Source organism: Hyperoodon ampullatus, assembly GCF_949752795.1.
Source record: "Hyperoodon ampullatus genome assembly, chromosome: 1".
NCBI classification, from domain to species: domain Eukaryota; kingdom Metazoa; phylum Chordata; class Mammalia; order Artiodactyla; family Ziphiidae; genus Hyperoodon; species Hyperoodon ampullatus.
Genome location: NC_136914.1, coordinates 172760559 through 172775145, shown reverse-complemented (window position 1 = coordinate 172775145; position 14587 = coordinate 172760559). Strand labels below are relative to the sequence as shown.

The window sequence follows — 14587 nt, the reverse complement described above, 5'->3', positions numbered from 1 at the left end:
GTTAAATTGTTCCAGCTGGGCCGCTGGAAGCTCTTTCTGTTGGCTTCATCATGGCCCCATCATTGTGGTTGTTTATTTTTTTTGTTTTGTTTTGTTTCTTTCTTTGCTCATTCCTTACTTTTGGACACTACAAGATGCTCCAGCCTCATCTTCTATCTTTTCTGTCCCAGTCCTAGAATTCTTCAGTCTCCTCTTTTAACACTCCAATCTCCAAGGAGGTGCCAGAAATCTCTTCTCATCTGAAAGAGCACATGCTTGTGAGTCAGACGGCTCAAGTCAAACTCTACCACTTCTAGCTGGGATACCTGGGGCAGGTTCCTCAATCTCTCTGTGCTTGAATTTCCTCAATGTAAAATGGAAATAATAAGGATAGATACCTCACAAGCTTGTCAGATTAAATGATGAATCTAAAGAGTTTAGAAAATGGTCTGGCACAATTAATATGCTCAGTAATGTTAGTGGTCCTATATAACAACTGGTCAGTCTCAGAGAACTGATATCAATTTCTCTCTGTCTCTGTCTCTCTCTCTCTTGCTCACTCTCTTTTCTTGTTTCCTGGGATTCTAACTGTTGGGATTCTTCTTCAGCTGATCTTATCTTCTTATCCTGTTCCTAGTCACACATGTATTCACACACTGACTCACTTTCCCTTTTTAAAAGCTAAGGCCATTTTCTAATTCATTTATGCATGTCATTTCATGGCAAGAATTATGAATTCCTGGTACCTCCAAATGTTCTACAAATGTTATTAGTAAAATTGTAATCACTGTGAGTCACTGTTTCATATCACCCTACAATTATGTCCTATAGTATCAGAAAAAAGAGACGTAGCATTTGTTTATATCATACTTTTCTGTGTAACCACAGCCCATTGCTTCAGTTCTAGACAAAATGAAAGCCTGGGCTTTGAGTCAGAGTTCTGGGTTCAGTTTCCAGCTCTAATTCTCATTGGCTGCATCCCTTGCCTCAGTCACGTATTTTGTCTGAGCCTCCATCTTTAATATAAGGACAACAATACCTATTCACTATGGTTGTGTGAGGCTGACATAAAGTAATGCATAGAAATTGCCTAATACCAAGCCCCACACACTTATTGATAAACTGTCCTCATTACTACCAATAAATTTCAGTGTTCCCAGAGCCCTTTAACCCAGGAATTCCACATCTTTCCTTAGGAAATAAGTCAGAATGATGGGAAATAGTTGGAGAAAAATATTTACTATAGCATCATGTACAATAAGAAAGAATGGTTAAATAAATTAGAATACATTCATAAGACAAAGCAGTGTTTCACACTCGAGATTGCAATGATTAGCAGGTGGTAAAATTGATTTAGACATTAATAACAAGAGTACTAAAAAATTAATAGAAGAGAAATGGAAATAGACTAATAACTTTAGTTTCTGGTGTATGATTTTGTGTGTGTGTGTGTGTATGTGTGTGTGCTTGCTTAAGTACTAGGCTGTCATTTAAATTGTAATTCTTATTGTGGTTTGGGGTCCAAAGTGTCCAAAATTCATTGTGCTAGTATTATTAAATTAGACCATATGAAACTATCATATGAAATTCTTGGCAAATATGATAAAAAATATGGGCAATTTCATACAGTTAAACCTACTTTGTAGTTAGTTAAATGATGTCACAGTGAATTGTCAGTGATATTGGAAAATGCTTGTAATTTAAGTGAAATAAACAGAATTTTATATATAATATATGGCTTGTACTATAAGTATATGCCAAAGTATGCATTAAAAAAAATAGGGAATATTCAATGTGAACAGGTGATAGGATTATGTGTGATTGAAACTTTCTTCTATAGTTTTCTGTATTTTTTACATAAATCAAGCATGATATTTACATATATATTTATTATATATTTGTGATTTTTGTTTAAAACTTATTTAATTTTTAATGGCCTTCAGGGAGATCAGACCACTTTCCTCTAACTTAATGTGGCTGTTTTCATCTTTTAAGATATTAAAGTACCTAACTAGAATTGTATATCAATCAAGGTAAGTATTTTATCTCTTTCACCTGATAAAATTAGGCTACAAATCTTGGGAAATATACATTTTTACTTTTTAGACATGTTGATATCTTTTATTAGTTCCAAACAAATGCAAACTTTAGGTAGTACCTGAAATTGTATCCTTCAACCACTATGGAAGTTTAACTCCAGTCAAGGGAGGTCATATCAGAGAAAATAAACAACTTTAAAAATTTTCCTAAAAATGTAAAAGCAAGCATAAAGTAAGAAATATACTAAACACATGTATGACTTTCCAGGCCTTACCTGGGTCCAGTCATGTATACCATCTAGATGGTCTGAATAACACATGCTCTCTCAAGGCTGGGTCTTTGATGCAGCTCCTAGTGTGGGAATGGTGGGCAGAATGTATGTAACCAGTACTAAGGCACCAATTAAAGGTTTGGTCGATAAATAGAGCTAACTATAGAACAAGACTAGGTTATTATAGGGTCACATCTCTATGCCTTTTTCCTTCTATTGCCTTTATCATAAGATATTAGAAACCAGAATTCAGTACCAATCCCCATCTATCAGTTTTGTACATTAGGGAACAGATGTAACCTTTCACAGACAAAAGTAAGGTGATTGTGAAAAGTACTCTTGAGAGTTGTTTTCTTTTTAGCCTTGTAACTCCTGCTTGACAGATTTCAATTACCATTCAGAAAAGCATAGAGTAAGAACAGTACAAGATACCTTGAGTCTTTCATTTTCCTTTTGCACAAATAGTTATTTCCTGTTCTGAAATAACTGTTTGTTGATATCATCCTGCAAGATGGTATATTAAAAGAGAGAGGGGTGTTCAAAGTTCATAGCTATCTTTCAATGTATGCAGTTTCAGGATACATAGTATTTAAGAGAAAGATGGGAATTAGATGTCAGCTTGTGAATCAGGGTACTTTTGTTCACAAATAATAGAAAATCACACACTAACAAAAACAATATAACTGTATTGGCTCATAAGAATAAGAAGTCCAGGGCTTCCCTGGTGGCACAGTGGTTGAGAGTCCGCCTGCCGACGTAGGGGACACGGGTTCGTGCCCCGGTCAGGGAAGATCCCACATGCCGTGGAGCGGCTAGGCCCGTGAGCCATGGCCGCTGAGCCTGCGCATCCGGAGCCTGTGCTCCGCAACGGGAGAGGCCACAACAGTGAGAGGCCCGCCTACGGCAAAAAAAAAAAAAAGAATAAGAAGTCCAGAGATAGGTCTGGCTGCAACCTAAGGGTGGGCTCCCTCGTGGTTACAAGAAGATGCCAGCAGCTCCTGAGCTCCAGGCTTGATTTTTCCCCAGGCAGGAAAGAAAAAGCATCTCTGTCATACCCCTTCCTAGCAGAAGTCCTGAAAATCACTCATGTAGACTGGGTTCAGTTGCAGGCCAACCACAGATCCAATTGCCTTGACCAAAGGAATAAAAGGTGCTTCCTGATTTTGCCCAGGGCATGACTCCATCACTAGAGCCACAGATGGAGTGCACTTCCACAGAATTGGATGGAACACCAAATGAAAATAGGGGCCAACTAGGGAGGCAAACAACAAAAGTCCACACATGACTTTAAATCTCTCATTGTTGCTCTGGCTTATTCTGCTTGGTGATGGGGCCAATGCCAGTGATGATTCTTGCAGGCCAGTGGTACTCGAAGTGTGATCCCTGGACCAGCAGTATCAGCATCTCCTTGGAATTTATTAGAAATGTAAATTCTTGAGCCACACCCCAGACCTAATGAATCAGAAACTCTGGGGTGGGATCCAGCAAGCTGTTTTAGCAAGCCCTCCAGGTGATTCTGCAGCAATCTACATTTTGAAAACCAATGCTCTAAGCATATCTTCATGGATGTTGTGTCCAGCCTCTCTTTTTAGCTAAAGGCATATAACTATTACTTTGTGATATGAAGTGACAGGTAAGGATTATATTGATAACCATCCACCTCATTTGGCTTTTCAAAATTGTCCAGCAATCCTTCTCTGGTAAGCCTACCTTCCCATGCTCTGCAGTGACTATTTTATACCTTCCAAAAAAGCCAAAGCTTATATAGTTTGCAAGTTGTATACTACACAACTCCAAGGAGGGTCATTACCTCTTAATTACAGTATACTATATACTACAGGTTTAAATATATTACAACAATTTTCCAGCAGATGGCAGGAAAATATTTTGAGGGAGCTGCAGCTTCCTGTAATTTGCACAAGTCACTTTATTGTCCAGGAGCAGAGCTGCCTCTTTCTCTCCTCAAACCTTCAGTTCTTAACCTTTCCACCATGTCCTGCACTCCCAAGCAGACAACACCCATTAAAGGTCTCAGATGAGGACTGGTTCATCTTCCCACCTCTTCTCAGCTGTGGGCATCTGCATGGTGTTCTTCTTCCTTCTGTATTAGCTGAGGAAATGTGCCTCCTCCCTTCCCAGGGCAGACCATCTCCATCTCTCCCACCATCGCAGGAGTAGTCTATTTCTCTCTCTCTCTGTCTCTCTCTCTCTGTCTTTCTCTCTCTCTCACACACACACATCTTTAGTATTTTCCTCTTTTTAGATTCTTCCCTTCAGTGTTCCAAGTGCTCATCTTCAGAACTCTCTTCTGTGATCCTGTCCTCCTCTTCAGATATAGCCCTGTCCCTCTGTCTTCATATGCAGCCACGGTTGGTGAATTTTCTAACAGTCTCTATCATTCTTTGCTCCCTCCCCTCCACTGAAACTTCTCCCTTTAGTCACTGGCGACCTCCATGTTGCTGACTCAGTAAGCTCTTTTCATTCCCCAGCAGATTCGTATCAAGATGAACTATCCTTTCCTAGTGAAATGCTTTCTTCCCTTGACCTCTCTTACCTCCTGAGAAACTTATTTTCAAGATTTGTTGCCTGCATCTCTTCTTTTCTCTGCCTACTAAGGAATTCTTATGGCCTCCTTTATAACAGCAACAGAAGGATTAAAATACCTAGAAATAAATATGACTAAGAAATGTGAAAGAACAACTTGGAAAAAACAAAAGGCCTTAAAATGTATTAGAGTTTGGTGTGCTGAATAAAGACCCACCAAAAATGTCCACATCTTAATGTCCGGACGTAGGATGTGTTACCTTTCATGGTAAAGGAGGTTTTCTGCAGGTGTGATTAAGGATCTTGAGATGGGGAGATCATATTGGATTATCTGAATGGGCCCAATGTAATCCCAAGGGTCCCTGTAAGAGGGAGGCAGGAAGATCAGGGTAGCAAAGAGGAGATAACTACAACAGGAGGTTGGAGTACTGTGTTTTGAAGGTGGAGGAAAGGGCCAGAAGCCAATCAATGCAAGTGGCCTCTAGAAGCTGAAAAAAGCAAGAGAACAAATTCTATCCTTAGATCCACTGGGGAGACTGCAGCTCTGCCTCCAACTTGATTTCAACCCAGTAAAACCCATTTCAGACTTCTGATTTCCAGATCTGGAGGATAATAAACAAGTATTATTTTAATCCTCCAAATTTGTGGTAATTTGTTACAGCAGCAAGAGGAAAGTAATATACTCAATGACAAATATGACCTGGACAAGGGAAAGGTTTCTTATTGTCTTGAATAGGAAGACTCATCAACATGTAGCTGTCAGTTCTGCCCAAGCTGATCTGTAAATTTACCTCCAGCTCAATAAACATCCCAATAGGGGTCAGGTGGAATATTTAAATAAGGAAAAATGGAAAGAAAACAGCTGAAAAAGAAGGATTAAGAGGAGACAGCCCTTACAGCTGTTAAAATTACTAAAATCTTTTAATAATTAAAACAATGTAGTAGAGGTGCTTAGATAAACAGATATACTATGAAATAAAACATAAGTTCCAGAAATATAAATACATAAAAGAATTAAGGATATGATAAATCTTGCATCTCAAATCAGTGGGTAACAAATAATATTGTGAAACCAGACAGCTATCTAAAAACATTGGGTAAATTCCAAATGGAATAAAGATTTAAATGTAAAAAAGTAAACCTTAAAAGTACTAGAACAAAAACATGGGAGGATCCTTTTATAACTTCAGAATGGGAGAGGTGTTTTCAATATGACAGAAACAAAAAAATATAAAGTAAAAGGCTGACAAAATCTAGAATATAAAAATAAAAAGATGCCTACTTTACAAAAATCAACATAATAAAAATGGAAAGAAATGATAAACTGGGAAACAATACTTGAAGATATATCCCAGACAAGGGCTAATTTCACTAATATGTGAAGAGTTTCTATAAATCAAGACATTTGGAAAAAAATGCTCAAATTTATTCATAATAAATACAAATTTTAAGTAATCTGAGAAAGAAATATTAACCCTTAAGATTGAAAAAGATAAAAAATTTGATAGCATATAGTATTGACAAGCTATACTATTCTCATATACAGATTTTGAGAGGGAAATTTGAAAATAACTGTAAAATTTACCAATGTTCACATCCTTTGACCCAGCAATTCCACTTCTAGGAACTCATCCTACAGATACTTGTTCAAAATGTAAGTTATGTATGTATAAGGTCACTCTTTGTGGCTTTGTTTTTAATAAGATTGGAAATCTTTAAATATTCATCAATGAGAGATTGGTTAAATAAACTATGATACATTCATACATATGCAACAGTGAAAAAGATTGGAATTATTTCCAAGATTTATTGCTAAGTTAAAAATAAAATAAAGTACAGAAGAGCCTGTTAGACTATCATTTGTGTAAATAAATATGCCTTACACTTGTATATGCACAAAAATTCTTTGAAAATGAATACAAGAAGCTACTAATGCCAGTTGTCTAGGGGAAAGAAATAGGGTGACTAGGGTCCAAGAATGGGAGGAATACTTTTCATCAGTAATCTTATATATTTTAAATTTTTGAACTACATGAATGTCACCCATTTAAAAAAAAAATTTAAAGAAATTAAGACAGGAAAACAATTACAAAATGTTGGAATGTAAAAATGTAGAGAGAATACAAATTCACCCAGAGGCCACTTCTGCATTTCCCTTTGTTACAGGGAAGAACAAAATCTGACTACGTGTTGGATCTGTTTCTTCTACTTTAGCCTTTGCTTCCCCGGTGCTTTTGTTCACTAAAAGGATACTGTCTATACATAATGGCCTGCCTCGGGGAACACTGCCCCTCTGCCTGAATGGTAAACCAAAGTGCCTTTGTTCAGGGAAGCATCCTGACCCTGACCACCTGTGAATGGCTGCAAGAAAAGAAGACATTAACACATCCCCTCCCTGAGGCTGGCCATTCCAGGAGATACTTGCAAGACTTATGGCCTTTTTACTTTACTTCCTCACCTCCTCCCCCTCTCTGTTCTATAAAAGAAACTGGCATCCAGACCCTGATAAGATGGTCTTTCTGAGACACTAGTCTGCCATCTTCTTGGTCTGCTGGCTTTCCCAATAAAGTCATATTCCTTGCCTCAACACCTCATCTCCAGATGTACTGGCCTGTCCTGCGGGGAGCAGAGAAAGCTTGGACTTGGTAACACCTTCTGCTCTTTCATTCCTACCTAACAACAGATTGTCAGTTCTATGTGAGATCAGAATTCACCATATTGTAATGTTAACCCTGCCTATAGAACAACAAATATATATGAATTTGATCAAGTTAATCTGGTTTGTCTGCGGTTCAGTCATATCAGCCTAACAGTGATACTGACTGAGGTTTCCATTTACTTGGACAAACACATAGCCGATGCCCTTGCCAGACACTGTTATAAACAGCTTAACTCTTTTTATCCTCATAAAAAATTTAAGAAGTAGATACTAACATCTTCCTTCTACAGATATGAAAATAGAGGCAAAAGGATGGTAAGTTTTCTGAGGACAGAGCTATCAGATGAAACAGCTGGAATCTGAATTCAGGCAGCCTGGCTTTCAGCTCCATTCTCTTAACTTCTGCCCCCATGCATATTATAACTTGATTTCTAAATAAAGGCTTCAATTGGCCTATATCTTAAGGACAGCCCATATTTCTTGTTAGCAGATCTTGCTCATGGGAAGTGTGTTACATATGTGCTTGTATTTTTTAAGTTACAATGTTATTACATTATTTCCAGTAAAAGAATTGTGTGCACTTGTAGTGGAAAGTAATACCACTTATACACATGCATCTTGTTGTTTGGGTGTCTGTTCTGACACAATTTCCAGTTCCACAGTTGATTTAAGTCACAGTTTCCAATTAGAATGTAAGAATATTAAACCTAAGGAGTGGTTTATGCCCACAAAAAAAATCTCTGGAAAAAAAAGATAATCAGGAACACATGGACCATTTAGCTAAATAAATGGTTCAAAATCCAGAGGGTTGTAACCCTTGCTTCCATCATTTGACAGAGAATTTTATTAGAGTTTGTGTTTTACTTTCTTTTTTAGAAATGTCATATCAAACTGTATTTTTATTTTTTTTTAGGATTTCATCAAGGGTCTTTCCATTTTGCTCCGGGGGACAGTACAAGAAAAACTCAACTGGGCATTTAATTTGTATGACATAAATAAAGATGGCTACATCACTAAAGAAGTAAGAAATGCCTCACCAACACAGCTAGCCTTCAGACCATTTTCATTTTTTCACTTCAAAATGTTAAACAATCGCAATTATTATTTTAGAATCACTTTTTCAGGAAGTCTAAAATATTTTCCGTAGTGCTGGGGAAATATTCTGATGAAAAATTTGGAATGCTAGAAATAGTTTATGGTTAATCTTCAAAGTAAATATAAAACAGAAGGATTTCATCCTGATTTCCTAATAGCGTTTTAATGAATACTGTACGTGGAATAAAGACAGTAGTTGGAATCAAATAGGAAGAAAATATATCCACACGTTAGAATATTTGGCCTGTAACCTTTTTTCTATCATATAATGCAGTCCATATGGAAACAGATGCAATTTTAAAATCGTGTGGATTATGTAGTGACCTGTACTGTGTGGGAGATGACCTGATGTGATAGTGGAGCCCCAAATAAACTCCCACGTTGGCTATCTAAAAAAGAAGCCTCACAGACCAAATTCAGATGCTCATATCAAGTGGTTTAATAAATTAATTTAAAACAGAGCAAGAAGCAAGGGGGGAGGGATGGGGTAAGATAACAATTTAGGATGGAGTGGAGGTAGGGTTGAAAGACCACATTACCTGAAGCCTGGATGTGGTTCAATGTCCATATGTCCTCTTTCTCTCACTAGCTTTCCCCCGAGTTGAGTTTTGAGCATTGGGTTCTTCAAATAGAAGGTATCTTGGGCCAATGATATCAACTTGCTCTATTGAAGACACAGGGACAAGTTCACCTGACCACAGTTACAATGTGACAATTAACCTGATCAATGGCCATGGGTTTTATTTGTTGAGCAGAAGACACATGGGGCCAGATGGGTCTCACAAACGGGTGGATGAATTAAGACCTCATGAGTATTAAGTATTCAGGTATATCGAGCATATCTCCTGGATACTTAGTGTCTCTTGTATATTTAGTACACAATAAACATTTAGTACTCAGGTGCCTCCAGGACATTAGGTATCTCTTGGTCCTTTGATCCTTTTCTATCCCTTTCTATGTTTAACATAAACATGCTGTTCTTACCATTTATACCCAACACATCTCATGAATTCTATGTCAAACAAACTTCTATGCTCAAAACATCTTAAAGGGCTTCATGTAAAATTTACAAACTACAAACTGCTTTATCATTTAAAATGGAATTGAATACTCTCAGAAGTAAATATATATTACATCCATATTATCAACTTAATCCATACTCTTCTGTGGAAACTTCAATATGAAGAAAACAAGTGTAAACAATAAATCTGAATGTCTAGGTTAACTAGATATTATTTTCACTAAGATTGAAAATTACAAATCAAAAACTAGATTTTTAATTTAAAAAATTAAAATTTCAAAGTGTTTCCAGGGTCATACTTTGACTAATCTACATATGTGACTTTAGTTAAAGCCATAGTAGGAAAAACACAATGAAAACCCTAATGAGCTTTGAGGCTTATCAGTTAGTTTTAGTATAATTCTCATGATGTGGAGTTTATTTTATTCTCAATAAACAGAAATTGATAATCAACATATAAAATATATAATAACTCAATAAAGCAAAGATAGCCAATGTGAAGTCTACAGAAGTCCAAACATTAAACCAGAATGTTTCTTTCCTGATCATGTTAGATGCATGGGAATTTCATTCATTTTGAATCCAAGATCCGACTTGATTCTTACATTCTGATTCTGCTGCTTTTAAGGCATAAGGCCATTGGCTTTTCCTCTGGGACAACCAAGACATATAATGAAGAATCAAAGAAAAATAAAAAATTTGAAATTGAGTAGGAATAATCTGTCAAAGCTTCTTGGAGTGGTTTATTTTCATGTTGCATGCGGCTTCATGTGACTGCCTTTTCCTTTTCAGGAAATGCTTGATATAATGAAAGCGATATACGATATGATGGGTAAATGCACATATCCTGTCCTCAAAGAAGATGCTCCCAGACAACACGTTGAAACATTTTTCCAGGTAGGAATGCAATAGAAGTCAGAGAGGAAGTGAAATTAAGAGCAAATTTCCTCATGTTTGCAAAGCATCATGATGATTCAAAAGAATGTAAAGGAAAATAATTTTTACTGAAAGAAACAAAACTATAGAATATTTACCATCATACTAATTTAGTAATTTTGGTTTTGAATTTATCATATTGATAACTCCACTTATTGAACACTCACCATATCTTGGATAGAACACCAAGCAATTGCCATGTCTCATATGTTTTGGGGTGTTTGTTTTCATTCATTTCTCACAAGCCCCTATGAGGTTATTTATAAATCCTCATTAGCCCCATCTCACAGATGAGAAAACCAAGGCTCTGAAAGTTTCAGCAAGTTGCCTGAAGTCTGTCGTAGCTGGAGGGCAGGATTTTACTAGAACAGAGTGACTCTACCTCTATACCACATTCTATTGAAAAGGTAACAGCCTAAAATCAGTCAGCCACGATTCTTATCACTAAGCAGCTACTAGTTTGTGCTCTGAAGCAGTTCCTCCCCATAAAATAAGCAGCTGGGCTTTCTTTTCATCAGCTTCAGCTTGTTCAGTTCAGTGTGAGGGTTATCAAGGGGTAAGTCTGAGCAAATTTTTTCGTTCTTTTCTTCCTGAACAGAAAATGGACAAAAATAAAGATGGAGTCGTTACCATAGATGAATTCATCGAAAGTTGCCAAAAAGTAAGTAACGATAGTAAAGAAACTATCCCTTTTGCTTCCTTAACAGCTGAACTTAGTCCTGCCAGCTAGCCGCCATGAACTGAGCAAAGTATAAAGATCATATGCCTAAGATCACCACTTCTACACAGCTGAGATGAATAAGCCTACCACTCTGAAAACAATCACCAATTTGCACATTCAGTTCATCAGCATTTATTGTCTATCCCCAGGCAGGCTATGAGGGAAGCCCTGGAGAGATGAAGGTTGCACATGTGTGTTTTTGCTCTTCAGATCCTTTAGAATATTCATCACTGAGGATAAAACATATGTGAGACTTGAATTGTTCTTTCCCAGAACTAGCATATAACATGTATCTTGTCTACCATATCCTCCATAGATTTAGAATTCCAGTACAGCCAAGAGTGTATCACTGGCCAAACTTATATCCGATTTCCAAGAGAAACATCATTGCTTCAATGTATGTGGACAAGAGATGTCTTTGGCCGAACCAGCAATGGTCTTCAGTCACAAAATTAAACAGTAGAAAATTCTCCCTGAGGAAAAGTCCATGTGGTTCTCCACCATCTGGTGGCAGACCAGTATTAGCATACCTAGAGTTTTTTGACTTGACGTGTGTGTAGAACCACGATTAAGAATGTCTAAAATAATTATGGAGACAAAGAAGTTTGCTGGTACTTTAGTTTTTCTCATTATTTTCAAGTTGATATACTTTCCCTTTCCTGATGGCTGCCTTTTTCTCAACTCACATTTCAATGTGACGGTCTTTGAACAAACTTAGTGATATCAACCTACTTAATGGTAGTATTGTTACTTGGCATCTGGTAGTGGAAGTCATCATTAGTTCTGCTACCATTTTCCACTGCTATAAACAGTCACAATCTCCAAGTGCCTCTATCCTGCCCTAAGTGTGTCCCCCTAAGTTTCTAAGGAACATGCTAAACTGCAGACACTGGGCAATGGTTTCTCACAAACAGTCCTTTCTCTGGCATTGAGAGACCATTCACTTTTAAAGGTTCCCAAAGGCCACAGAGATTTAGCCCTAACAGACTCAGAAAGAGAGGAGTAATTACTGCAAACCTGTCTCCTAAACCCCAACCTCCAATCTTCATGAAGTTGGCTCTTAGCTCGCACACAAACCCTGTATCCTTCCATGTGTACAAGTCTCTGTGATTTGGCGGGTGATTACCTAAAATGCCACAGTTTGCCTTGCTCGCTTTGATTATGCTCTGTGCCTCTCCAGTTTCCATGCTGGCATTCTATTAATAATTTGAGAAATAGCCCCTCTTAACACCAAGTCAGAGTTAAATAAAGTGTTTAAAGCCTAGTAGACTCAATAAAACATAAAACGGGCTCTCCATACTTATCTGTGTGGAAAATGGGTAGAAGAGTATTTACATTTGCAGACCCCTAGTATCTGAACATCTGGCATAGGCGTTGGTGGAGGGTGGCAGTACTTAGAGGCAAAACAGTGCACTTTCCTTTGCAGATATGGTGAACTTAATTCCACGTTTTCTCCCTTACAGGATGAAAACATCATGCGCTCCATGCAGCTCTTTGAAAATGTGATCTAACTTGTCGAATACGTCCTCAATCAGACAAATGTGAACGATTCTATCACACAAAGTTGGAGCTACCACTTTTAGCATAGATTGCTCAGCTTTACACTGAGGCATATTATGCAAACAAGCTTTGTTTAAATATAAAGCAATCCCCAAAAGATTTGAGTTTTCCATTTATAAATCTGCATCCTTTTCATAATGCCACTGAGTTCATGGGATGTTCTAAGTCAGTTCATACCCTGTGAATATTCAAAAGTAATAGGATCTGGCATATAGTTTCATTGATTCTTTAGCCATGGGATTATTGAGGCTTTCATAGTATCGGTGATCTTAAAATATCTGTGTTTTTTGCTATTCATTTGTATGTATTCAGCCCCAGGATTTTAAATGGTTTTCTGAAATACTGGCATCTGCACTTAATTTCCAGATATTAGTTTTCATGTTTGTATGCTGTAATTCCATTTATACTTTAAGTAAACAAAACAAGATTACTACAATTGGAAAAAAACAAACAAACACATAGTCCCAGTTTCTCTGGATTTGATTCCTTCTGTTAAAGAGATTCATTTACCTGGCATTTTTTTATAACATGAAACAAGACAGTTTATCACCAGATGTCAGCTTATGCCTAATAAAGCTTATTTAATAAGCATTTCTTAATTTTTCATAATACATATTACAGCCAAGGCCTACATGATGTATGTAATTTTGGATTTGTTCAATCCTACAGGTTGACTATTATGTCACTAAGTGGAAGTCCAAGAAGGTGTGAAACAAAGCGAGGATGTCCACAGGCTTAGCAAAGGGTCAGGACATCTGTCATCCAGTACATGGCAATGCTTAGCAACAAGTAATCCTTAACTGCAGTCAAGGCCTATTCCATCCTCTTTCCCGACTCCCTCATGGCACCTTTACATTACGTGCCATTTAGGGACAAAGAAACCTTTGCTACCCTAATGCCTACCAGGAACAAACAGCAAGCAGAATTCACTTTGAAAGCACCAGTCATTCCATTATATCGAGAGCTATAATATCAAAATTTAATAGAAAAGGAATATAAGTGCTAAGCAACTCATTTGGATCGTATTATGATTTAGCTCATCATAAAACTCCAATAATTCAGATTTTTAATGATCTTAAGCCAAAATTGTAAAGTTGCCACAATATTACTAAAAATACACACACCTTCCCTGTTTTGCAGAAATATCACAAAGACCAAGAGGCTACAGTAGGAGGAAATTTGCAACTGTCTTTGCAACAATAAATCAGGTATCTATTCTGGTGTAGAGATAGGATGTTGAAAGCTGCCCTGCTATCACCAGTGTAGAAATTAAGAGTAGTACAATACATGTACACTGAACTTGGCCATCACGTGTTTGTGTAAATTCAATGTGCACATTTTGTATTTCAAAAAGAAAAAAATAAAAGCAAATAAAATGTTTATAACTCTACTGTCTATGTTACAGGTCTTTATTTCAATAAATTTTATAATCACTAGATTAAAAACGTTACATTTTTCTGATGGCATTTTTCTAAACTGTAGAGATCTCGGTCTTTGGGTGGAGCTAAGTGCAAGGAAAGAGGAGTCAGGGCAAGGCCAGTGGGCAGGCAGGCCTGTGAGCGGATGCGACCTGAGGATGTGACTAGAGTAGACACCTGAGGAGAGAGTGTGACAGACGGGGGACCAGGAATGATAGGAGCTCTGAGGGAGGAGGAGCATTTCTGCTGTTAACACTCTTCAGAAATTCCTTTTATTTTAAGTTACATCCGTGAGATTGGATCTGAAGTGAGAATTACAAAGAGATCACTCTTGGTACCTGAG

General features: G+C 37.3%; 1 protein-coding gene across 6 annotated transcripts in view; it reads left to right on the top strand.

Annotated features, from left to right (window-relative positions):
- KCNIP4 (potassium voltage-gated channel interacting protein 4) overlaps positions 1-12777 on the top strand; it is a gene marked incomplete at both ends in the record, with an annotated part of 1193276 nt that extends 1180499 nt beyond the window's left edge. For all 6 annotated transcript variants that reach the window (XM_079704278.1, XM_079704274.1, XM_079704277.1 and 3 more), the window contains 4 exons: positions 8407-8514; positions 10402-10506; positions 11144-11206; positions 12730-12777. In XM_079704278.1, the coding sequence (XP_079560404.1) occupies positions 8407-8514; positions 10402-10506; positions 11144-11206; positions 12730-12777 (324 nt within the window). The remainder of the gene's footprint in view (positions 1-8406; positions 8515-10401; positions 10507-11143; positions 11207-12729) is intronic.
- Between the last annotated feature and the right edge of the window lie 1810 nt (positions 12778-14587).